This window comes from Geotrypetes seraphini, chromosome 10, assembly GCF_902459505.1.
Source record: "Geotrypetes seraphini chromosome 10, aGeoSer1.1, whole genome shotgun sequence".
Classification (NCBI taxonomy): Eukaryota; Metazoa; Chordata; class Amphibia; order Gymnophiona; family Dermophiidae; genus Geotrypetes; species Geotrypetes seraphini.
Genome location: NC_047093.1, coordinates 94437040 through 94463342, shown reverse-complemented (window position 1 = coordinate 94463342; position 26303 = coordinate 94437040). Strand labels below are relative to the sequence as shown.

The 26303-nt window shown below is 43.6% G+C and overlaps 1 protein-coding gene across 2 annotated transcripts in view; it reads left to right on the top strand.

The window, feature by feature from the left end:
- Positions 1 to 25648, top strand: part of ARRDC1 (arrestin domain containing 1) — a 140197-nt gene extending 114549 nt beyond the window's left edge. For both annotated transcript variants that reach the window (XM_033960476.1, XM_033960475.1), the window contains 4 exons: positions 3696 to 3878; positions 11931 to 12107; positions 12724 to 13141; positions 22395 to 25648. In XM_033960476.1, the coding sequence (XP_033816367.1) occupies positions 3696 to 3878; positions 11931 to 12107; positions 12724 to 13141; positions 22395 to 22459 (843 nt within the window). In that variant the 3' untranslated portion in view covers positions 22460 to 25648. The remainder of the gene's footprint in view (positions 1 to 3695; positions 3879 to 11930; positions 12108 to 12723; positions 13142 to 22394) is intronic.
- Positions 25649 to 26303: the final 655 nt, after the last annotated feature.

Here is a 26303-nt window from a genome sequence, read left to right as displayed (position 1 = left end):
TTCCTCATAGGCCCTTTTAGCTTCTCTCACAGCCTTGTGGCACTTCTTCTGGTCGTCTTTATGACTGTTCCAAGCCTCAGTTGTTTTCTCACGCTTCCATTTTTTGAACGAGTCTTTCTTTTCCCTAACTGCATCCTTCACCTCTTTGGTTAGCCAAGCTGGTTCTCTTTTGGCTTTAGTTTTCCTTCCTTTGGCTATCTGCGGGATGTATAGATTCTGTGCTTCGGTGATAGTTTTTTTTAGTAGGGACCATGCTTGTTCTACCGTTTCGATTTTGGATATCCTTTTCTTGATCCGTTTTCTTACCATGGCTCTCATGCTATCGTATCTTCCTTTTTTAAAGTTGAAGGTCTTGGTTAGGGTCTTAGTTCGCTTCCCCTTCCCGATGTCGAGTTTAAAATAGATCATACTGTGGTCGCTCGTTCCTAGCGGGACCGTGACTTCTACATCTTTGGTTTGCCCAGTTATGCCATCTAGGACTAAGTCCAAGGTGGCGTTTCCTCTTGTCGGTTCTCCTACCATTTGTTCTAGGAAGCAGTCTCCCATCATTTCCAGGAACTTTATTTCTTTGCCGCAGCTTGAGGTTACTAGGTTCCAGTCTATTCCTGGGAAATTGAAGTCTCCCATGATAGTTACATTGCCCGTCCTACATTCATGTCTTATTTCATCTATCATATCCGAGTCTGTTTCCTCCGTCTGACCTGGAGGTCGATAGTAGAGACCTATTTTTATGTCTGCTCCGTTTTGTCTGGGGATCTTTACCCAGAGGGACTCCAGTTTCGTTTTCTCCTCCGCCTTCCCTTCTCCAGTAGATTCTACTCCTTCCTGGACATATAGGGCAATGCCTCCCCCTTTCTGCCCTGTTCTGTCTCTTCTGTAAAGCTTGTATCCCTGTAGTACTGTATCCCATTCATTTTCCTCGTCCCACCATGTTTCTGTTATGCCAATGATATCTATTTCTTCGCATCTAGCTAGTGTTTCCAACTCCCCCATTTTATTTCTCAGGCTTCTGGCATTCGTGTACATACATTTAAGCTCCCTTTGTGTTGCCTTCTTAGATTTTCTGGGCTTCACAGGCCTTATTGTATCTTTTACTGCATCTATTTGCGCTCCATTGTTGTCTCCCTCATTTGCGTCGAGTTCTTCCTCTTCATCTGAGCGGATGTCCTTATTTCCTGCTGTCCGGGCCATCAACTGGTTGTCGACTGTCCGCTCTCCCCTGTTCTTCAGTTTAAAGTCTTCTCAATGATCTTCTTCATGTTTCCAGCCAATATTCTCGCCCCTTCTTTGGTGAGGTGTAATCCGTCCTTCCTATAGTACCTGCTCCTTCCCCAGAACGTCGTCCAGTTGCGCATGAAGTCAAACCCTTCTTCCTCGCACCATCGTCTCATCCAGGCGTTGATTTCTCGCAGCTCATCTTGCCTCTTCGCATCTGCTCTCGGTACCGGGAGGATCTCAGAAAATGCCACTGTCACCTCCCTGACCTTCAGTTTTCTTCCAAGTGAGCGGAGCTGGTTCTTCATATCCTCCCTATCGTACTTCCGTCCGCTCACGTCGTTGGTTCCCACGTGGATAAGTACCGCAGTGTCCTTCCCTTCTGCGCTGTCTATGATCCTGATGATCCTGCCAGCCACATCCTTCACTCTTGCTCCGGGCAGGCAGGTGACCAGTCTGTCTTCTCTTCCTCCTGCAATGTGGCTGTCTACATTGCGTATAATGGAATCTCCAACAATGATCCCTATCTTCTCTATTCGAGGGTTTCTTGGGGGTCGCAAGTCCACGTCCATGGTGTAGGTCCTGTCTTCTTTCTTCTTTGGCACATCCCCAACCTCAGCTGCAGACTCTTCATCAATTGTAGTGGTATCTCCGCCCATATCACCATGGCCTTCTTCCTGGGTAGTTCGGGTACAGCTGTCCAACCCTGGGACTTCCACATGTTGCTGGTGGGCTTCCTCGATGAATTTCTCAAGTTCCTCGATCTCTTCGCTGGCACTAGATGTCTCCTGCTTGCTGGGTTCTTCTTCTTTACAGGTGAGGAGTTCTTCCAGTTCTCTCACTGTTCCCTCCAGCAAACGAACTTGTTGTTTCAGGCTATCCAGTTCTCTGCACCGACTGCAAACGTATGCCCTAGTCCCCGAGGGGAGGTAGTCATACATATTGCAGTCAATGCAGAAGACTGGAAAGCCCATCTTCTGGGTACCGTGGGCGATCATTTCCCTTCTGAAGTCTGGGCTGTATGTGAATCTTCTGTTTCTGTCGGTTGTGTGTGACCCGACTTCCTGTTGTTGTCTTCTAGTTAGTAGTACAAGGATAAACTACATTTGTTTAAAAATGCGTCCTTTGCGCCTGCTCATAAATTTGTGGAGTATGTAATTTGTCGCTCATGCATATTTTTTTTTGCACACACCTCATCAATCCTTAGAGGGAACACTGCTTGTCTCCCCCCCCCCTTGAAGGCTTGTCTTCCCCCCCCTTGAAGGCTTGTCTTCCCCCCCTTGAAGGCTTGTCTCCCCCCCCTTGAAGGCTTGTCTCCCCCCCTTGAAGGCTTGTCTCCCCCCCCTTGAAGGCTTGTCTCCCCCCGCCCTTGAAGGCTTGTCTCCCCCCGCCCTTGAAGGCTTGTCTCCCCCCGCCCTTGAAGGCTTGTCTCCCCCCCGCCCTTGAAGGCTTGTCTCCCCCCGCCCTTGAAGGCTTGTCTCCCCCCGCCCTTGAAGGCTTGTCTCCCCCCGCCCTTGAAGGCTTGTCTCCCCCCGCCCTTGAAGGCTTGTCTCCCCCCGCCCTTGAAGGCTTGTCTCCCCCCGCCCTTGAAGGCTTGTCTCCCCCCGCCCTTGAAGGCTTGTCTTCCCCCGCCCTTGAAGGCTTGTCTTCCCCCGCCCTTGAAGGCTTGTCTTCCCCTGCCCTTGAAGGCTTGTCTTCCCCCGCCCTTGAAGGCTTGTCTTCCCCCGCCCTCCCACTGGTGTCCGGCTTGCCCCCCTGGCCTTCCCACACCCATTTACCTTTGAAGAGAAGCCTGCACAGAAGATTGCGGCATTAGCAATGTCTGCAAACAGCTTTGGAGCTGTTTCCTCTGCTACGGTCCCACCCCTCCTCTGACGTGAGAGGAGGGGCGGGACCGCGGCAGAGGAAACAGCTCCGAAGCTGTTTGCAGACATCGCTAACGATGCGATCTTCTGTGCAGGCTACTCTTCAAATGTAATCAGGTGCGGGGAAGCCAGACACCAAGGGGGGAGGAACTTGACAGCAGCACTTCGCGACTGACCCTCTCCCCTCGCCCTCTAAAGCAGGTGCGGCAGCGGCCGGCCAACAAGAGCAGCTCTGCCACTTCTGCTTTAGGGGGAGAGGGTCGGCCAAATCGGGAAGCCGATTTTTTGTTATTTTAAATCAATTTGAATCGATTCACCCAAAGTGAATCAGTGAACCGATTCGAATCGGGTAGCACTACTGGTGAGATGCAGGGTAGGGGGTTGGTGTCTACTGAAAATGCAGTGGTATTTTCAGCAAAAGCCCAAACCTGGATTTTGGGTCGGTTTCAGTGCCAAATCCAAAACTGAAATTCAGTCAGCCTCCACATTATATTGCTCAAAAATATTTCTTAGGTTATAGGCATTGCTGGATTAAACTCGATCTCTTCAATCATGAAGCTAAATAGCATTTCTTTGGGAAATATCAACATTTCTTGATGAATATTTTTCTCCTAGCAACCAAATGTTGTGTCTACCACAAAGAAGTTCAGTTACAAGCTTGTGAAGACGGGCAACTTAACACTGAGTGTGACCTCTGACCTCAAAGGCTATATTGTGGGTCAGGTGATAAACCTGCACACAGATATAATGAACAAGTCTGGGAAGGATACAGCTGCTGTTGTAGCAAGCCTTATTCAGGTAGGAAATAACTGATATTCAGTGGCCATTGGTGGGGCTCAGTTTGGATTTTGTTCATTCTTTTGGTTATGGTTCAGCATTCTCAGTAATTCAGGGGGAGTTACGTACAGTAGATAGTAAGGAAATGGGTAGTTAAGTGACTTGCCCAAGGTCATAAGGTTGGGCCTCTAGCATTCCATGGGTGGGGCAGTGAGAGTGGTCCACTCTAGTTGGAGGGTGCTGAAGTGGTCATAGGGCTCTAGTCTGCAGGTGCGTAACCATCGGCTGCACTGGCCCCTGCTCCCTCTGATGTCAACTTCATATTCAAGGGCGAGGAGACAGTGGCTGTGCATTAGTGGACTGTGGTCCTGTGACCATTCCATGCACAACCTGCTGCCTGGTGGAAGGGGCGCTTTGCTCCTAAGAGCCTGCAAGCCAGAAATGCCACTAGATTTAGCATTGAGATTTGAACGTTGGCTGCTTCAGTTCTTATTCTGTTGCTCTATTTAGGCCCCTTCTCTAGTAGAGCTAGAACCTGAACTCCAGAGTTTGCACTTACCTTGTCTAAAATAGTGTGATATTGGATGAGTGCAAAAAAATTAGCTTGTCCTACATGTTTACCTTGTCCTATCACATTACTAGAATATCTAATGCTTTTATAACTCACAAAATTCCCATTAAGAGGCATCATTTTTGTCCTAGTTAAACTTAAGATGGTTTGTGTTTGCCATAAGATGCCAGAGCAGAAAAAGGTGGAACTATCAGTTAACAAAACCCAAATCTGTATAGAACACCAGCATGAACTGAAACAAAAAAAGTTCTATAATGTCACTGTCTAACAAGCTGTGGAGCACAGCCACAGGAGGTATACCGTATATACTCGAATATAAGTCGAGGCCCCCCTTTTCCCCAAAAAAAGAAGGAAAAATGGTTGACATGAATATAAGTCAGGCGGTTTAATATTAAAGTATCCTGCCCCGTCAAGCTCTGCGCCCAGCACCATTCCTTCCTCCCCTGTCAGGCTCTGCGCCCAGCACCCTTCCTTCCTCCCCTGTTAGGCTCTGCGCCCAGCACCCTTCCTTCCTCACCTGTCAGGCTCTGCGCCCAGCACCCTTCCTTCCTCACCTGTCAGGCTCTGCACCCAGCATCCTTCCTTCCTCCCCTCCCCCGTCAGGCTCTGCACCCAGCACCCTTCCTGCCCCCCCCCCCCCCCGGTCAGGCATTGCACCAGTCCCCTTCCTTCCCCCCACCTGTCAGGCATTGCACCAGCCCCTTTCCTGCCTTCCCCCCCCTGTCAGGCATTGCACCAGCCTCATTCCTTCCCCCTCCCTGTCAGGCATTGCACCAGCCCCCTTCCTTCCTTTTCCCCGTCAGGCATTGCACCAGCTCCCTTCCTTCCTTCCCCCCTGTCAGGCATTGCACCAGCTCCCTTCCTTCCCCCCCTGTCAGGCATTGCACCAGACCCTTTACTTCCTTCCTTCCCCCCACCCCCGTCAGGCATTGCACCAGCCCCTTTCCTTCCTTCCTTCCTTCCTTCCTTCCTTCCCCCCCTGTCAGGCACTGCACCAGCCCTCTTCCTTCCTTCCCCCCCTGTCAGGCATTGCACCAGCCCTCTTCATTCCCCCCTATCAGGCATTGCACCATCCCTCTTCCTTCCTTCCTTCCCCCCCTGTCAGGCATTGCACCAGCCCTCTTCATTCCTTCCTTCCCCCCCTGTCAGGCATTGCACCAGCCCTCTTCATTCCTTCCTTCCCCCCGTCAGGCATTGCACCAGCTCCCTTACTTCCTTACTTCCCCCCCATCAGGCATTGCACCAGCCCCTTTCCTTCCTTCCTTCTCCCCCCCCCCCCCGTCAGGCATTGCACCAGCCCTCTTCCTTCCTTCCTTCCTTCCTTCCTTCCCCCCCCCCTGTCAGGCACTGCACCAGTCCTCTTCCTTCCTTCCTTCCTTCCTTCCTTCCCCCCTGTCAGGCATTGCACCAGCCCTCTTCATTCCTTCCTTCCCCCCCTGTCAGGCATTGCACCAGCCCTCTTCCTTCCCCCCCCTGTCAGGCATTGCACCAGCCCTCTTCCTTCCCCCCCCCCCCTGTCAGGCATTGCACCAGCCCTCTTCCTTCCCCCCCCTGACAGGCATTGCACCAGCCCCCTTCCTTCCCCCTGTCAGGCTTTGCACCAGTCCTCTTCTTTCCTTCCCCCCCCCCCCCGTCAGGCATTGCACCAGCCCCTTTCCTTCCTTCCCCCCTGTCAGGCATTGCACCAGCCCCTTTCCTTCCTTCCCCCCTGTCAGGCATTGCACCAGCCCCTTTCCTTCCTTCCCCCCTGTCAGGCATTGCACCAGCCCTCTTCCTTCCCCCCTGTCAGGCATTGCACCAGCCCTCTTCCTTCCTTCCCCCCTGTCAGGCATTGCACCAGCCCTCTTCCTTCCTTCCCCCTCTGTCAGGCATTGCACCAGCCCTCTTCCTTCCTTCCTTCCTTCCCCCCCCCCCGTCAGGCATTGCACCAGCCCCCTTCCTTTCCCCCCATCAGGCATTGCACCAGCCCCCTTCCTTTCCCCCCATCAGGCATTGCACCAGCCCCCTTCCTTCCCCCCTACTGTCAAGCATTGCACCAGCCACCTTCCTTCCCCCCCCTGTCAGGCATTGCACTAGCCCCCTTCCTTCCCCCCTCCCTGTCAAGCATTGCACCAGCCCCCTCCCTTCCTTTCCCCGTCAGACTCTGCACCCTCCCTCCCTGCCTTAGCCTCATAGGTACCTTATCTGGCGATCCGCGGTGGAGGTGCAGCAGGCAGGAGCGAACTTTCCAAGTTCCTGCCCTGCTGTTAACCGGCTGCTGGAGTTTCTTTGACCACTGAGCAACATGAGCATGAGCGTGATTTTGCACTGCTGCTCGGTACTGAGAGGCATCCTTATTTGCTCCCCGGCTTTTTTTAGGCAGAGGAGCTCGAGATGGATCACGACGACGCGGAGGAAGACGGCCATATCAACAACAGGTTCAGGTTCAGGCACCTGTAACAACTCAGCTGTGCCAAACAATACAGTTATACCAACCTGTAACTCGATCTCAGACAGTGAGGAATCATTAGTGATCAACATCTCTGGCCAAGTATTAACTCAGAATCAAATGGAACTATTAAACAGAGGGGGTTATATTTTGTTCCTACTTACAAATGTGATCAATTTTCAGTGATGCAGGATCTTCCTAAAATTATTAGGAATCTCCAAGTTAGATTATTTTTTGATCAACATCAGAGCAGCGGTGATGTCTCTATTTATAGGGTCCCCCTCAAGATGGGTTCCGCCCAATCCCTTGGATTCTAATATAAAAGTTTTCTGGGATCTGGTCACTCAGGACATTGATAGTATGTTTAAGGGCAAGCAACAAAAAAGTTATATGAACTTGTCTCAGTCCCAGTCCGCAGCTTTGAAATCTTTTCAAGATAATCCTGAGCTGGTTGTGAGAACTGTGGATAAGGGGGGTGCAGTTATTGTACAGAACAGCACCCAATGCCGCAGGCAGGCTAATCAACTTCTGTCACGTACAGACTGGTATGAAATTGCCTAGTGATCCTTCTCCTGCCCTGGTTTTCATCATCGCCAGCCTTGTCTCCCAGGCGCAAGAAAGATCTGTCATTACCAAGAGTGAAGCCATATTCTTTTTATCTTTTTTTTATTTATTATGAAAAATAATGCAATAAAAAACAGCTGGCTTATACAGTTATATACAAAACAATACATTGATTCATTATATATCTCATTCAATAGCAAGTAATAAAAATTTTAAATTGTCTAATGATATCTAATATATCTCATCCCTCCCATCCCACCTTCCGACCTCCCCCCCCAACCCCGGTGAAAGGATGTGTGCAGGAGATTCATAAAATGTATGCGAAAGATTAAAGATCAATTGGGACTATCATTTTGGGATTTAATCCAAATTTCATATGCACTCCAGATGGTGTTATAATTCTGTAGCTGATTTCTCCAAAGAGCAGTTAATTTAGACATCTCTTTTCTTTAGCCAATAATACTTGTAGCCCTGGTAGATCTAATTGTTTCCAGGCAGATGCCAGGACAAGTTGAGCTGCTATCATTATCAAATGTATCCATTTCTGATATTTCAAAGGCAGGACATCTGTCCCCTTATTCAACAGACAGCACTCCATAGTTTTAGGAATCGAAACACCTAGTACTTCCTCAATGAAGGAAATTACTTTATCCCAATAAATCTGTGCTTTAGTACAATACCACCAAATATGTTCGAAAGTGCCTATTTCTGTACATCCTCTCCAACATTTATCTAATCAATTCCCATACATGGCTTGCAATCGTGCTGGTGTATAGTACCAACAAAAAAGCATTTTATATCCATTCTCTATCATATTACTAATTATATTGCCATATAAACGACAGTGCAATATTTTAAATCATTCCTTATCAGAATAAGTTTTATCTATGATCTTTTCCCAGCGACGTCTATATTTCGAAGGGGGATGAAGATGCTCCAATTGTGCGTTATATAATCTAGTCATACTTCTCCCACTCTCTTATCATAGTCTTCCCCCAAGTCCGACTATTGAACAACTAATTCTTTTAAAGCCACTTTTCTAATAAAATTTTCAATTTGTCTGTAGTATAATAAATCACTTGATTCAAGGCCATATTCTTCTCTCAGTAATTCAAAGGGGACAATTTTCCCATCTTCCAGCAATTGGCCTAATATTTTAAGACCTTTCTTCCCCCAAAGATGAAAGGTCACATCAACTTCTCCTGGAGTAAAATTGGGCATATATATAATAGCTGCCCCCCATAAAATATTTATCTCCCTAACATTGCCTACGTATCTGAATCCACAATTCAAGAATGTGTCGTATTACAGGGTTAGACTTCTTAGCTATTACAGAAAGTTGTGAAAGTTGGAGCCAGGGTATCTTCCACAATGGGAGCGCTCCCAATATCTCCTGTTCCATACATACCCAAGATTTTCCACTATCCCATTTCCAATTAACTAAATATTGTAATTGAGCTGCTTGATAATAATATTGAAATTGTGGTACTGCCATTCCTCCAAGTTTTCTAGGTTGATACATCATAGCTCGAGAAACTCTTGGGGTCTTAAGGTGCCAAATAAAAGCGAATATCTTCCGCTCTAACTGTAAGAAGAATTTTTTAGGTAAAGGGATCGGTAAAGTTGAAAAGAGATATAGCAACCTTGGGAGCACCACCATCTTTATTGTTTGTACTCTTCCCAGCCAAGAGATGTTTAAATCTTTCAATATCCTGCCAAATTGCTTTCAAAAGAGGGGGATAGTTAGCAGCATATAGGAATTCTACATGTTTTGTTAAATTGATCCCCAAATATTGTAATGATTGTTGCGCCCATTTAAAGGAATAATTACTAAAAATCCATCTGTGATCTAAATCTGACAAGATAAGATCCAGAATTTCTGACATTTATCTGAAATCCTGATATCTGTCCAAAAACTGTAAGAGCTTCTACTACAGCTTTCAGCGAGATGAGGGGATCTCGTATTGTGAAAGAATGTCATCTACAAATAATATTTTTGTTTCTAACCCACAACAACTTATACCTGAAATATTTGAAGTTTGTCGCACCAGTTCTGCAAAAGGCTCCATAACTAGTGCAAAAAGAATGGGTGACAAAGCACAACCTTGGCGAGTCCCTCTCCCCAAAAGAAAACACTCAGTGTATCCTCCCTTGATATTGATTGAAGCCAGATTCATAACTCAAGAACCTGAAAGGCTGCTAAGTTTTTATACAGTGTCCAAAATCCACAAGTCTGCAGTGGATCCCCCTGGACGTCTGATAGTTTCTCTCGGAGGCACTGTATTGGAATCACTCTCCAAGTTTGATTTCTTTTTGAAACCTATAGTGTCAACTGCACAATCATATGTAAGACCTACCACTCATTTTTGAGACTCATTAGGAACTTCCAAGATCTTCAATCTTCTGACATCTTAGTGACTATGGACTTGGAAGCTCTTTACAGTAACATCCCTCAACAGATGGCACTTAGGGTGACTCACACTGCATTAGATCAAGCGTGTGAGTCCCATAGGATACCAGTGGACTTTTTGATGTCTCTTGCTCAGCTAGTGTCGACAAAAATTTTTTTTTTCCAATATGAAGAAGTCTTACCTTCATTTACATGGAGTAGCCATGGGCATTGCCATGGCTCCTAGTGTGGCCAACCTCTATGTCACCTCTTTTGAAGAAACCTATCTATATAGATCTGACCGGTTTCAATACATTCAGGCCTGGTCCAGATATATTGATGATATTTTTTTTAAATCTGGACCGGCACTCCTGATACTCTAATCCAATTTAAGATCTGGATCAATAGTTTAGACGTGAATCTCAAATTTACCATGGAACATAGTGCTCATTCTATCACCTTCTTTGACACTAAAGTTGGCAAACAGGATAATTGTTTGATCTCTTCAGTTTATCGGACATCTACTGAAAAAATACTTATCTCAGATATGACAGTAGTCATCCTACACGTCTAAAAGTTAGGTTTTTTTGCAGATCCTCAGAATTTGTTCCATGGACCAGGAATAAAAAAAGAAGCCAAGATATTGAAAGCGAGGTTTAAAGCACGGAACTATCCATCTTGGACTATATGTCAAGCGTATCATCGGTCTCTATTTGCTGATTCTGCCTTACTTCTTCAAACTCAACCCAAAGTCCCTTTGGAAAAACAAGTTTGTGTTTTAACGCATTCTGACAGATCGGCGAAAGTGGCATATATTTTCTGTTCTTGAATCATTTAACAAGGGCCCTTGCATTGCCTACAAAAGAACTAAAAATTTGGGTAACTTGTTGAATCACAAAAGGGCCATTGTTCAGTCTCAAGAAGGTTTCCTGCAGGGTCATTATCCTTGCGTCTCTTGCAGTATGTGCAATACCTCTATCTTGTGCCACATGTAAGAACCCTCAATCAAACAAGAAATGCATCCTTAAGCAACAAACCTCTTGCACCACTTCTTGGGCTGTTTACATAAACATTTGTCCTTGTCATCTCATTTACATGGGCCGCACGTTTAGACGTATTAAAATGCATCTAGTAGAACACAAGAGTAGATTACATACGGCCACAACTACAGCTCCCATGATTCCTCACTGCTTGCAATTCACACGTTTGAGCAGCTCAGATGGCTAATCATTGATTCTTTACCTCCCAATTTTACAGGTTACAAAAAACATTACATCCAATATCGTGAACAATATTGGATTTTTGAACACAACTCCATATTTCCTGCAGTTCTTAATGAAAACATTGAATGGAATACCATTATTTAATTTTCTGCCTGTGCTTCATTAGTGACATCCTTCCGGTTTCTTGTTCAAAAGGCATGCACTCAGTTTTGTCTCTCAACTGCCTTTGCTGTGCTGGGTGTTTCGTAGCCTTTTTGCTGCTGCTTTTGTCTTAGCTCTTAATAACTGGAGGTTCCTGAAGAAGGATTTTTATCCAAAACTGAAGTTCAGTTGAACCATCTACATTTTGAGCAACTTCTGATTCATTTGCAGCTTGTCATCTTTATGCATCCAGGCTTTGAAGAGTCTTTGGGAGTCCAGGCTCACATCGGATCTCCCATTGAGATAAGTTTATTTTGATTTACCTGTTATGGCTGTGCAGATTTTTTGTATTTCAAACTGCTAGCGCAGCACTGAGTGTACACTTTCGTGTTAATTATTAAGCGTCATTGCACTTTATTTTCACTGAATTTATATTGCACACATGAAGACTCTATGATGGTGTGGTATGCTGGGCTGTTGCCCGTACACGGGTTGAACATTTTATACGTTTACCTGACTTTTCAATCCACACTGAGGTCTTTTCACAAAATTTAAGGTTTTTACATGCATTATACCTCCCGTTGCTGCGCTCCATAGCTTGTTAGACAGTGACATTATAGAACTTTATTTGTTTTAGAGCAGAAAAGGGAGCAGGCCTTCTAAAACCTTTTCAAGGGAGGCAAAATTTTGGTGTGTGAATGGAGTACTGAATTCCATCATGTGTTCTTTACCCTTGAGTTATTTTTCTCCCTTACAGAAAGTGGCATATAAATCTAAGAGATCCATATATGATCTGCGAACCATCGCAGAGGTAGAGGGATCTGCGGTCAAGGCATGGAAGCATGCAGAGTGGAAGGAGCAGATCCTGGTTCCAGCACTGCCTCAGTCCCTTCTGCAAGGCTGCAGTCTCATTAACATTGACTATTATATCCAGGTAAGTGTGAATGCATCACACCACTGTCCTTTGCTTTTTTCCTGTCCTTGGGAAATTATTTGACAAAGCATTGTGTTCACATCAGGCCTCCTTGGATGTCTTACTCTATCTGCTTTGGGATTGCACTGCTTTGGTGTGTCTGAATATGAGAGAGAAAAAGATGTTAGCTCAGCAGGAATCTACCAGCTGTGGGGCTCTAATACAGTTGCAAGGAACTGTTCACAATATTTAGCCAACAAACGCCACCCCCCAAAAATAGACCTCTAATAGCGACATTCCTCTAATGGGAGGTGCAGATTGCAGTCTTTTAGAACCTGGTGAAAGTTTTCCTCAGGAATATCCTGATTCCTTTCTGGACGGGGTCTGACGCAGGGCAGTGTTAGTGCTATTGGGTTTTACTTTATCCTATAGTGAGACCATGCAATTTAATCTTTCTTTAATTATGGCAAAGTTGGGTTTAGGACTTTTGCTTCTAAATAGTCTACTAAAGAACTTTTGTGCTGGTTACCCCTTTGCGAATCATACAAGGCTTAGAAACAGCAGCATAATGTATGGGCTATACACATAATGCAGTAGTAACTGGTATTCTTAAGAAGTTTTAATTTGTTTCAACCAGGTTTCCATCAAGAACCCCGATGTAGTCGTCACCTTGCCTATTTATATTGGGAACATTGCTGTAAACAGAGAGCATCTTAATCCATCCAGCTCAGTTACAGAAAACCCATCCATGCTTGTACCTAGTGCACCACCAGCAGATGAAGACACTGCCAGTGGTTACCATCCCATGGACAATATATCAATCCCTACCAAGTGTCACTCCCAGCAGCAGCATTCTCCATTCAGCTATGCTCCAGGCTTAAGTTTCCAGGGAAACCAGACAGAACCTGACTCTTCTGGATCTCCTAATCACCCCACACTATGCCTTTCCACGGGTGCAACAGTCCCATATTATGCTGAAGGAGCTGTTGTGCCTTTATCCACAGCTGGTTCACTTATCTTACCTCCTGAGTACAGCACTTGGGGATATCCATATGGTAAGTGTGCACCCTCCAGCATCTTTAAAGATTTTTGTTTTTGTTTGTTTAAAAGCTAGGGTTTACCTTAGTGACTTCACATTTTTTATCCTAGAACAAGTAGACAGCATATTCTCACAGGTAAGTGACATCATCCACAGAGCCCAGTACAGATAGTGTTAGTGTACTATCACTTTAAAAATTTTAAGTCAAGTCTTGAGACCGCCCTACCACGCATGTGTCAGTATCTTCCTCTCTGGTGGCTCATGGGACCATCAGTTCTTAGTTTTCCATGGAGCTAAGAAGCTGTGTTCTTGAAATCTTTCCAAGTACGTCAAAAGTTTCTTAATTTTTCTACCTTCCCATCCATTTTTTCCCCATTTTGATTTTCTTTATATTTTCTTTTATCGCAGTGAGTTTTGTTTAATTTTAATGAAAACTTTTGTTTGGGACCTGGAGCATTGAGCCTTTTTCAGATTGACTTTAACTCGCTCTCCCCAGGCCACTGAATCCTTCGGTCTAGCTGGCGACGTTGATTCCCTCTATGTCCAGGGCTCCAAGTGGTTTTAAGTAGTGCACTCGGTGTAACCAGACAATATCTGTCATTGATCCATGCAACTTGGGTATTCAGTGCCATGGTTCCCAACACTGACCATATTTTTGCACATGCTGCTCTACTTTACAAAAATGGTCCCTTAGAGTTCGCCAATTATAGTTCGATAAGCTTTTTAGCTCAACATTAGGAACACCAGCTATGTCTGCTGACTCAGACCATGGTGCTCAACTTCAGCCTTTGGTGTCTGTTCCGGTACCGGTGACGTTTACTCATCGCCAAATGTCCTCACCAACACTACCTCTTATCAGAAGTACATAAAAAAAGCTAAGAAGCATAAACATTCTTCTCTCTTCAGGCATGCCTTGCCGTTGTCTTATGTGTCTACACCATTGATGCATTCGAAGCAATGATGCACCAAGACCCGATCTCCATCCCTGCAGCTGGTGTCTCCTTGAAGGCGTGCCTCTACATTGAGGTCACCAGTGCCTCAACACCATATTCAGCCTGTGCCATCAGTACCAATTCCTACTCCGGTGCCGGCGCTTTCCTTACAGGACCAGATTCAACAATTCTTATAAAAGGAATTGGCTGAGACGCTGCAGAAATCTATGATGCAGTTACTTGTCTCAACACCTTCAGTACCAGCCCAGTCTGAGCAGAGCTCTCAACTGCCACCTAGAATCAGGTCTCAGACCCCGCATCGTCATCAATCAATGTCTAGATGATCATCCAGGGAACAAAATTCATCTTCAGGCTATGGACACTCCAGGTCTCGACACTGACACTCTGCACGAAGAATGTTTCTTAAGTTCTTCATGGTACAGTTCTTGATGTTCTCCTTCACGATGTCCTTCTCGTAAGCCATCATCTTGACGTCTATCTCGATTCCCAAGGTATGGCTCTGATCTGTCTTGACACTCCTCAGATCATGGATATCTGATCAAGACTCATATGGCATCCCTTCAGACCCTTCTCCCTGTCCTCTTCGAAGGAGGTCACCACTAGACAGTCTGTCTTTCACCAGATTTATAAGACAGATGAGTAATGCCTTGCCAATAAAGATGGACTCTGAGGCCAAGCCTAGGGCTGAACTTATGGATGCCCTAGATTACCAAAGAATGACCAAAGAGCTGTCTCAAACTACTGTTTCACAGCTTGATGAAAGAGACTATGTTCAAAAACTGGGAAACGTCTCTTAATACCAGTATCTCCCAGAAAACTCAACACACTCTACCGAGTTCAGTCCTGTCCAGGGTTTAACAGACCGCAACTTCAACATAAGTCCTTTTTTAATTAAATCAGCATTAAAGAAATCTAATAGTTCTAGGACTTGCCAGCAATCCCCCAGGCAGAGAAGGGAAAACCTTGGATAGATTTGGCCGCAGAATCTGCCAGAACTCTGTTGACAAGTAGAATTCTGAATCATAATTTTTAGATGACTTTATATTTGAAATTTATTTTGCAAAAGTTGCTTGCCTTCAGATAATGTATTCCAGGCATGTCCAACTTCAAACAGGTAAGAACATAAGCAATGCCTCTGCTGGGTCAGATCTGAGGTCCATCGTGCCCAGAAGGGCCGCCGCGTGAGCGGACAACAGGTCCAGGACCTGTGCAGTAATCCTCTATTTATACCCTTATATCCCCTTTTCCAGCAGGAAATTGTCCAATTCTTTCTTAAACCCCAGTACGGTACTCTGCCCTATTACGCCCTCTGGAAGCGCATTCCAGTTGTCCACCACTTGTTGGGTAAAGAAGAACTTCCTAGCATTCGTTTTGAATCTGTCCCCTTTCAACTTTTCCGAGTGCCCTCTTGTTCTTTTATTTTTAGAAAGTTTGAAGAATCTGTCCCTCTCTACTCTCTCTATGCCCCTCATGATCTTATAAGTCTCTATCATATCCCCTCTAAGTCTCTTCTCCAGGGAAGAGAGACCCAGTTTCTCCAATCTCTCAGCGTATGAAAGGTTTTCCATCCCTTTTATCAGACGCGCCGCTCTCCTCTGAACCTTCTCGAGTAACACCATGTCCTTCTTAAGGTACGGCGACCAATATTGGACGCAGTACTCCAGATGCAGACGCATCATCGCCCGATACAATGGCAGGATAACTTCTTTCATTCTGGTAGTAATACCCTTCTTGATTATGCTTAGCATTCTGTTTGCCTTCTTAGCGGCTGCTGCGCACTGTGCCATCGGCTTCATTGTCATGTCCACCATTACTCCCAAGTCCCTTTCTTGGGTACTTTCATTTAATAACATCCCTCCCATCGTATAGTTGTACCTCGGGTTTCTGTTTCCCACATGTAATACTTTACATTTCTCAACGTTGAAATTCATCTGCCATCTCGTCGCCTATTCGTGATCTACTTTTTCCAGCCAAAATTGCTGGTGATCAACCAGTATGAAAATTAAGTTTCAAATTAAATTTTAACCCAATAAAGTTGGAGGATTCCCCCTCCCCCCACACACATTTTTAATGAACTTTCTGTCATTTACTTGTATGTGATCAGCTGTTAAGCAAAAACAAAACAGAGATGAAGATCCAGTAAGAACTGCGAGGGGAAATGGAAAGTACATTTTTTCTTAAAGTTTTATTGAGTAATAACTTTCTTTAACTGTCCTAATAACTTTCTTTAACTTTTATTGAGTAATTGTTAAATTCAGGTCGAGTATTGATACAGGCTGATCTTGCACAATCTTTAGCATTTTGCTCTTGCTCATTAGTGAGACATCTGAGCCTGCATTTCATCCACCAGCCTTTTGAAGTTGGGTTAATATTGCGTGAGGGCCAGTCTCGGGGAATCCTGGAGATGCTCATCTGTCATGTTGGAAAGTTGTGTACTCTGTCATTTTCAGATGGGAAAATACAGATTCACACAAATAAGTTGAACCGAAACAGGAGTGTATAGCTTCACTGCATCTTCTCAAGTTGGGAAATTTGTCTCTAGACACTAGCTTCCAAAACGATTCTTACTCAGTGCAGGTCTTGAGAAAAATGTCATTTTTAAGGGTTAATATTTCGTTTTTAAGAGATGGCTTGTTCAATGAGTAATTTTTACTGATAGCAGCTGCAGTTTCTTTAATGTCCACATCTACTTTGAATAGATATGATAAATACTCCACAATTGTTCCAATATTTTGGAAGTCACAGAATCTATTTTTGAATTCCTGGATAACAGAACAGATTTCTGTTACATACTTGTTCTGAAAAACAAAATTTGGATATTGTCCCAGATGGTCGGTTCTGCTTATTAGGAAAATGATCAAAAGTGTTTGCAAGGTCAGTCATCATTAGCTCAAATTTGCTGTTGTAGGATGAAACTGTACTCATCTTGCCAATGCATTTGTTTTTACCTTGTAGTTCAAGGTTCATATCACTTGCTATCACTTAGTTCACCTGTAAAGTCAGCAAGAAATGCCAGATCATATAACTCCTCATCTTCCAACTCTGCTTGGTCATCTCACCTCTCCTTCAAAAAACTTCTTATTTGATTCAGCAAATCACAAAATCTTTGCAGAAATTTGTGCCTACTTAGCTACCTTACATCTGTTTGCAAAATGATTTCCACTGCCCCTTCATCTAGATAAGGATCTCAACTATCATGACCAAATTAGCTCACGCACTAAAAACTGCTTCTATAAACTCTGTTTAATTCGTTCCATAATCTCTGTTCTTGAACCTGTGTCTATCCAAATCCATTCACTGATCATCTCACACATAGACTACTGTAATTCACTATACCAGGGGTGTCAAAGTCGGTCCTCAAGGTTTTCAGGATTTCCCCAATAAATATGCATGAGATCTATTTGCATGTATTGCTTTCATTGTATGCTAATAGATCTCGTGCATATTCATTGGGAAAATCCTAAAAACCCGATTGGATTGCGGCCCTCGAGGACCGACTTTGACACCTGTGCACTATACATGGAATAACTCAAAAGGAAATCCGTTGACTTCAACTGATTCAAAATACCGCGGTTACACTCATCTTCAAAGCCAAAATATATGACCACGTCACCCCGCTCCTCTGTGAATCACATGGCTACCAGTCTCACAAAGAACAACTTATAAAATACTCCTACTTGTCTTCAAAATTAAGATCTCCCACTCACCTGCCTTAGACAAATATCTTATCTCACATACCCCATCTAGGGCCCTTAGATCCTCCGATCAGAACTTACTAGCAGTTCCCTCAATCAAAGACCTATACTAGAGAATGATACGGGGGAAAATTCTATCCCCGTCACTGCACCGTCCCCGTCCCACCATCCTCTTCACCGCCCCATCCCCACCATTCCCTTCACTGCCCCATCCCCACCATTCCCTTCACTGCCCCGTCTCCGTAGTATCCATATAAGCCTCAGTACTGCAATATTTAGCTTATTCCTTCCTTATAAATCAAAGTTCTGGCTGCTGAACTAGAGAAAGAGATGTTCAGCTGTCAGGGCTTTCTTTATAAATTTTTATAAACACAATTAATATACTACTTTATCCTAAAGCAAAATAAACAATAGAAAATTTTTTTCCTACCTTTGTTGTCTGGTTTCTGCTTCCCTCATCTTCTCATTCAGTTCCTTCCATCCACTGTCTGCCGTCTCTCTGCGTCTTCCATTTGCTCTGTTACTGTGCCCCTCCTTTCACCCCCCCCCAATTTGTCTGGCACCCATCTTCTTCCCTTCCAGCGTCTTCTCCCTACTCTCTGTTCCCCATTTCCCAGCGTCTTCTCTCCACTCTCTCTTCCCCATTTCCCAGTATCTTCTCTCCATCCCCCCACCCCCAGCACCCTTTGCACGGTCCAGCAGCTCCCTCCCACTGACCAGCCGTGCATCTCCCTCCCTCCCTTTCCCTTACCTTCTCTTGTGGTGAAACTGGCAATTTCTATAAGGCTATGCGCTGTATTACAGCCGGAGCCTTGAAGTCGCGTTGCATTGCGTTGCCTGCTGGAAAAGTCTCCAATGCAACCGGAAACAGCAATTCTCCTTACTTCCCAGTGCAGCGATTCAGGAAGGCAGCCTCGGGTCCCTTGTTGGGTCGCGCCGCCTCTGAGGAGGAAGTTGCATCATCAGAGGCAGCCGAAACTCAGCAAAAGCCCCAAGGCTGCCTTCGTGAATCGCTGCGCTGGTAAGTAAAGGAGAGCTGCAGAGAGGGGAGAAAGCCACTGTCGAAGGCTCCCCATGATCTCTCCGGCCCAGCACAGACCAGATGAAAATAACTTGTCAATCTCGCCAGCCCTGCGCGGACCAGCAGAAATTTTCTGCGGACCCAGTCCGCGGACCGGCGGTTGAAGAACAGTGCTCTAACCTATACTTTACTAGAAATACCATCTTTTCTGCAATTGCCCCTTCCCTCTGGAATGCAATGCCACCGCATCTTCGCTGCAAAAATTCCTTAAACAAATTTAAAATTAACCTCAAAACATTTCTATTCAAAGATGCATACCAAAATTGCAGTTAAGAATCCGGATTAAGGAGAAAAGACAAAAACGCTTTTAAGAAGCGACCCCCAGTTTTTCCCTCTTGTTTTATCCTACCCTTTTTCCATTCTTTTATTTTTATTTTCTTAATGTAATTAAAATCTCCCTCCCCCTCTGCTTCTTTTAAATTTTGTTCTTGTCTTGGCCCCAACCTACCCTATTTTTATTTCTATTTTATTTTTTTTAAGAGATTTTAAATTTTTAATATTGTAAATCGGCCAGATACCTGTGATGGTCAGTATACCAAATTATAAATAAACTTGAAACTTGATTGGCACAAAAACATAAAGTGCCCCCAATATACCCACAGGTAAGATTCCCACAGGCAGGGGAAAAAGACGGGCAAAGGAACAGCGGCGGCAGCAAGCCCTCGGCAGACGACCTGCCGGCACAAGCTCTCTCCTAGCGACGGGGCGAGCTGCTGGAGAGATGGAGCCAAGTGGGGCTGGTGATCTACTTCTGACCCCTCCATGATCTACCTGTTGAACATGCTTGATATATTCCATCAAATCTCGACTTTTTTTTTTTTCCAGCATATTATACTTGACTTCTTTGAAACCAGAAAATATATGGTACAGTTAGTCTTCGATGCTTTCAGCGTTACTTCCAGAGCCTCTTCTGTCTCTATTGCCTTGAGAAGACAGGCGTGGCTCCATTTCTTTGATCTGAATGCTAATGTCCAGGACAGGTTAGCCAATATTCCCTGCTTAGGAAATGATCTCTTTGGCGATAAAATTGAGGAGACCACTCAAAAAATTAAGACATTAGGACTCTGACCACTCTATCATCCTCAAAATCTTTTGAAGTCTCAACCCACTAAGATTTTACACCCCGAGGAGATCTTACTATCCTAAACAAAGATATTCAACACTTTCCACCTCTTCTTGAACTCCACAGCAGAAGTGGCCTAGGCAGGAGAGATCCCAAAAAGCGCAATCAGTCACAGCAGAAATCTCAGCCTTCATTTTTCACTCTTCTAGAGAGTCTAGCTAGTACCCCACAGTCTGTATCACAGGCTCTTCCTATAGGGAGTCATTTCACCATTGATGGGCCCTTAACAGATCGTGTCATTAAAGTAATGTCTCACGGCGTTCATCTGAATAACGAAATATGTCCTGAATAGCACTTTCTGAGGCCATGGATAAATCTAAAGACCACACCAGTAGAAATCAACTGTTGTTATTCAAATATATGTTCTATCCTTAGTCTTATATCCAAAACTTTTATACAATACTCTCTCGTCAGTAATCAATCATTCATTTGTATGGACCTTCTGCTAGTAATTAGGCACCACACTGCTGGTTACCATATTCTGCATCAGTCCAATCTGACGGAAATTAGCTCCCACAACGTTTTACCTCGACCCTGAAGAAAAGTTTCTCGTTGAAACATGCATGTCGGGAGAGGTGCAAGGGGAACTGATAACTGCTAAGTTAAGTGACTGTTTCTTCATTGATACAATACCAATAGTGGTATGATAAGTATTAGACATTAGGAGACATTCAATAGGTTATAGATAGGCCTTTTTATAAAAATCAAAGAATAATTTAATATTGAATAACTTAGAAGGAAGATATTTAATAGAGATTGGACTGATGCAGAATATGGTAACCGGCAGTGTGGTGCCTAATTACTATCAGAAGGTCCATACAAATGAATGATTGATTATTGACAAGAGAGAGTATTGTATAAAAGTTTTGGATATAAGACTTAGGATAGAACATATATTTGAATAACAGTTGATTTCTACTGGTGTGGTCTTTAGGTTTATCCATGGCCTCAGAAAGTGCTATTCAGGACATATTTAGTTATTCAGATGAATGCCGTGAGACATTGATACAACGCCCCACTATTACAGATTAAAGTAATGAAACATGGTTATGCCCTTAAATTTCACACAAAACCTCCAGACCATCCTCCAAGAGGGTCATCTTTCAATTCCCATCAGAAAGCTCTCCTTCACCAAAAGCTCTCAGCTCTTCTCCAGCTTGATACCATTGATAAAGTATCTCTTCCAGAGATGGGCTTTTAGGTTCTACTCAAAAGAATTTCCTCATACTAAAAAAAGAACGGAGGACTCTGTCCAAGCTTAGACCTTCATGATCTCAATAAATTCTTATTGATGAGAAAATTTTGCATGTTCTCTTTGGGAACCCTGTTATCATTGTTACAAACAACTAGCTTTGCTGTAAATCTCGGAGGCTTATACACATATTCCCATTATTTCAGCACACAGAAAATGCCTGCGCTTTCAAGTGAAAACACACCATTTCCATTACAAAGTGCTTCCATTTGGATTTGCATTGGCACCCAGAATATTTACAAAATGCTTAGTGGTGTTGGCTGCATGTCACCACTCTTGCAGCTTCCATGTCTTCACCTATCTGTATGACTAGTTGATCAAGTGCCCAATGCCTCTTCAAGCTCACCAGACTATAATTGCAACTATACAGCTATTAGAACTTTTAGGATTTGCAGTCAGTTATTGATTTCTCTGAATACCTTCATGGACAAACTTGACATGAGACCTGGTGGTCCAGCGGTGGCCGGGACAGGAGGGATCCCTCCTTCTTGTCCCAGCCTTCCCTTCCCTGTGTACCTTTATTATCCCTGGTGGTTCAGTGGTGAATCGCGGCAGGAGCGACCTTCGCTCCTGCCCGCACAGAGCTGCTAGCTGATTGACTGCCGTGAGTTCTTGCGGGACCATGAGAACTTGATGGCAGCCAATCAGCTAGCGGCTCTGAGCAGGCAGGAGCGAAGGAAGGTTGCGGCTGCCGTAATTCACTGATGGACCACCAGGGATATTAAGGTAATGTGGGGAGGCAAAAATTCTTAGAATCAGCTAAGGCAAGAGGGATCCCTTCTGTCCCGGCCACTGCTAGACCTCTAGTTCTCAAGGCAGGTCTGGTGGAGGCTTGCAAGTCGACCGAAGGGGAGGATACGGACAGTGGGACTTACACACACACACACGTCAACCGTGTTTGGGGGCAGGGGGGGGGAAGGTTACCTTGGTTTATATTCAAGTATATACAGTACATTTTGAAAACTCAATCCTAGAACTAAAAGCTGCTTTAATAAACGATGGAAAACTTTCTGGAATCTCCATTTTCTGATTAAATTTGAAGCTTTTTTTTTTTTTGTGAGTCTTGGTTATGGTTGCTGTGTTTCGGAAACTACGAATAGAGATATCTTGGTTTTGAAAGGCCATTTTATTAACTAATTTGAACTCCTTTGAATCCCTTGCACAGAAGCTCCACCCTCATATGAACAAAGCTGCAGCAGTGCCAACTCAAGTATCAGCAATGGAAACTAGACCTTCAACAAGCTCAGATCCATCATTACAATCTGCTGTCTGCAAAGTCTGGTACAGAACACAAAGCATCTTCAGTCCTATGCCGTTAGATTGCCTATGGAATATGTCTTGAAGTCTTTTCCAAGGACCGTGATCATTGTCACTGGGAGCTGTTGGCTTTGTGTGTGGCTCTTGCTGCTACTTTACTCTATTTGAGAAAGCTGGAACTTTCCTAAGAGACATACTAACTTTGCACTATGTAAAGTTGAAGAGTTTGTATATCCAATCATGGTTCCCTTGTGAATTTTCCATGGTCCACTGGGTGCCACCAGGTTTGAGGCAGTGTCGCAAAGTAACTAGAGATTGTCATCTGTGATAAAAACATTGGCCATGGTGAAGTAAGTCCTAGTTGCTCTGAATGCTGGAAAGGTTCCAGAAAATCAGGTTTCTAAATCTATATAACGAGGCATCATTGTATTTAATACAGGCCACTTATTACTGCCCAGTGCCCATATGGATTTTTAAATGCTCTACAGGTTTCTTTAAGGATTCTTGCACAATGTTCTTTAACACCTTGTGTTTATATAAGTAATTTTTAACTACTGGTTACTACTATTCAAAGCACCTGTGATGCCTTATTAAAAATACTACTGAGCTACTGTGTGTATATACATAGATCTCTGAGGAAGACTGACCAATCTCTGCATTGCTTACTTTCTACATTGCAAACAAGATCAACTCCCCTTCCCTTTCTTTAAAAAAGCAGTGCCTGGAACGAGGAAAGCATTAGCCCTTCTCCAGTGGATTCTAACACTGGAACCAAAAATGTTGGCTGATCATATTCTCTCCTGGAAACTTACTGGAAAAAGCAATTTTGAAAAGCATCACTTAGCAAGATGCTGCAGAGAAATTGTGTAAATTGCATGTGTGGCTGCTCAGATTTCTCTGATATAAAGTTTTTTAAAATTAGGAGTATAATGTTCAAAATCCCCAAAATAGCTTACAAAAAATAATTTTAGGTTAGTGCTAAGTGTACCTCATGTTATATAAAATTAAATTGAACAAATTCTAGTACTTCAATTATATTTGTGCAAGTAAGTTGTGTGCTTAAATATGTACCTTATTGAATTGAGGAGGCAACTTATAGTTCCAATCATTGCACACCTTATCATACTGATAATGACATTTTTATTTTCTATAATGAGGTACACTTAACAGTATCCCAAACTTTGACCTTTTTTGTGATGATTTTTTGTGCACATAGTTAATGCTATAACTTGTTCTGACTGCTATTGGACTATTAGCCAATTTGTGTAAGAAATAGTTGGTCCTGTTGTCTTACATTTGCTTCAAAAAGCACACCTGAGGTTTCTTGTGAATGTATTTCAAAGGGATTTGAGCCAGTGAACGGAGCAGATGTGAATAGGATAGCTGAGTAAGTCACATAGCAGCTTCAGTATCAATGACACATGTAAACCTCTGGTTTCCCACTGTTAGGAGACCAAATGTATGACACAGATTTGCGTTTTTGTAACTGTTACAGCTATGAAGTAGAAGTGGAAAGTGATTTGTGTGGTTGGGTAAATATTGTGCATCATGCCCCCTCTCTCCTTTATGGCTAAATGTTGAGAACAAGTTCAGTATGTCAGTCCAGGCTATACGAGACAGCAAAACCACTGGCTGAAAGGTTAAGTTTTCTAAGCAGTTCGTCAAGCAGTGGAATCGTGAAACCTCAAGGAAAGGTTGCCTGTAGAAATCATTTAACAAATCTACCACTGGTTTAACAATACTTCTAAAAGTCATTCTCATTTTGCTGCTACATTCTGTATGGTATTTTGGAGCTTTTACCTTGCCACATTAATTGCAGTGAGATAAGTTCCCTATAGAAATCCATGAAAGCAGCCATACTGCATGCCTGGAATTCTGAAGGACAATCTCTCCTTAATGAAGATATTAGCTTATACTGACTGAACTGCTAATAAGTTCAGCCAGATCGATACCTATCACTTGGCAGCATTTCTAGATTTTGGGAGATGGAACAGTGTGAATAGAAGCCAGTAAGGTAGCTGCTATCATATGCTTGCTTCTATGTACAGCTGTCATAGAAGTTACAGCAGTAGGAATCAAGCTGGACTTTAAAAAAAAAAAAAATCATAACCTACCTCTTGCTTTCTTGCAGGGCATCTGGACCTGCAGAATAAATCAGTTTGTATTTTCCTACTGGCTCTTTTTTTCTATCCTTGGTTATTCACAAAAATTCTGTTTCAGTAGACAGTCTAAGCAAGCCAAAAGTGAAGCTTTAGCACTTTAAAAGACAGGAACTCCTTTTGTCAATGTTACCTAAAGTGGGTTCTCTTCCCCCCTCTCACCTTCTTTGCTTGCATTGCGTTTGCTCACACTGCCTATCTTGTTAGAAGCACTTAACTACATTCCTTTTCCAGTTTCTTATCCATAAGTAAAAGGATGACTTCCAGAAATCAGCATCTTCAGGTTTAGTTATAGAATGAATCCAGCTTCATCGCTGCAGTAGCATTCAGTTTTAATGAGTTGTCTTCACTATTCCCCCCCCCAACCAAACTTTAGTATTTCAGTATCTTGTCACTCAAATTGTGATGTAAATTTTTACTAACATCCTTAAGAGCCAGTTTTATCTTCAGAGCCACAGAGTGGGTGTTGCTTAATTAGGAGCTTGGCCACACTTTTGCAGTTGTTAAGGGGATGTCGTATTTGTGAAATTCCACTGTGTAAATGAACTGCCACAGGCATGAGATGTTTCAAAAATGACCACAGTCACCTCATGGAGTTCCAGTTCTGATGTGGAGGGGAGAGGGAAGATTATGTTTACATCAAAAAGGGAGAAGTCTTTCAGTTTGTGCAGGAAGGGAATTGTCAGCTTAAATCACCAGTTGAACCCAGCAAGATAGCAAGCTCTTGCTTCTGGACAGGCTTTATTACAAGTTCTTTCTCTAGTGTTAAAACTGCACTTTCATGACTGATTTGGAGGGATGCCTTTAACTTCAGGGAACTGGTACCCTTTTGGCTTTAGTCATTTGGGGCAAGGGATTAGGAGGCAGACTGTCCCATTTGCTAGTTACTGTAATGCTTATACATTTGTATTCTGTTTTTAAACTTTTTTATGTGTACATGAAATCTACTGTAATCATAATTTTAATGCTGTATTTAATAAATTATTTAGATCAGAAAAAAATACCTCAGGTGAGCTTGTGTGTGTATTTTTAACCATTTGTCAGGCTTGGAGAGTTGAACTGACAGGTTTATAGCAAGATGATTTAAAAAAATGTTCAATTAGTGAAATACAATACAGCTTCTTGTATCCCACAATTTTCACATGGATTTAATGCAGCTCACAGCAAGAGAATTTTATATTAATGACTGATATAGAGATAACTGAAAGGGTAAGAACAGAGATGAAATCCCTGGACAACACATAGAAGTTACAAGGGGATTAGGTATGTCTTAAACTTTTTCCTGAAGTGACAATATGAGGAGGATTGTAACAGATGTGTTGGGAAATTGGTGGTGGTAGTTGTCATAACAGTTAGTAAATTGACTTCCTTATGCATGAATGTGTACTCTCCCATCACAATCTCCCACCTCAACCCCTCCATCACAACTGTTCCCTTAAACTGCTAGCCACTATTCATCAATTATGTAAGTTCTTCTCTATTTGTAGCATCTTTCTAATCATTGTAAACCGCATAGAACTTCACGGTCCTGCGGTATATAAACTTATATTATTATTACTTAGTGTCCTGCCTTGCATTTGAAGTATTGAAAGGGTCCAGGAGGAGGTAACATTGAATTGAGAGCTGTGACTGTACTGGGAGAAGGCTGGTGAAACCTA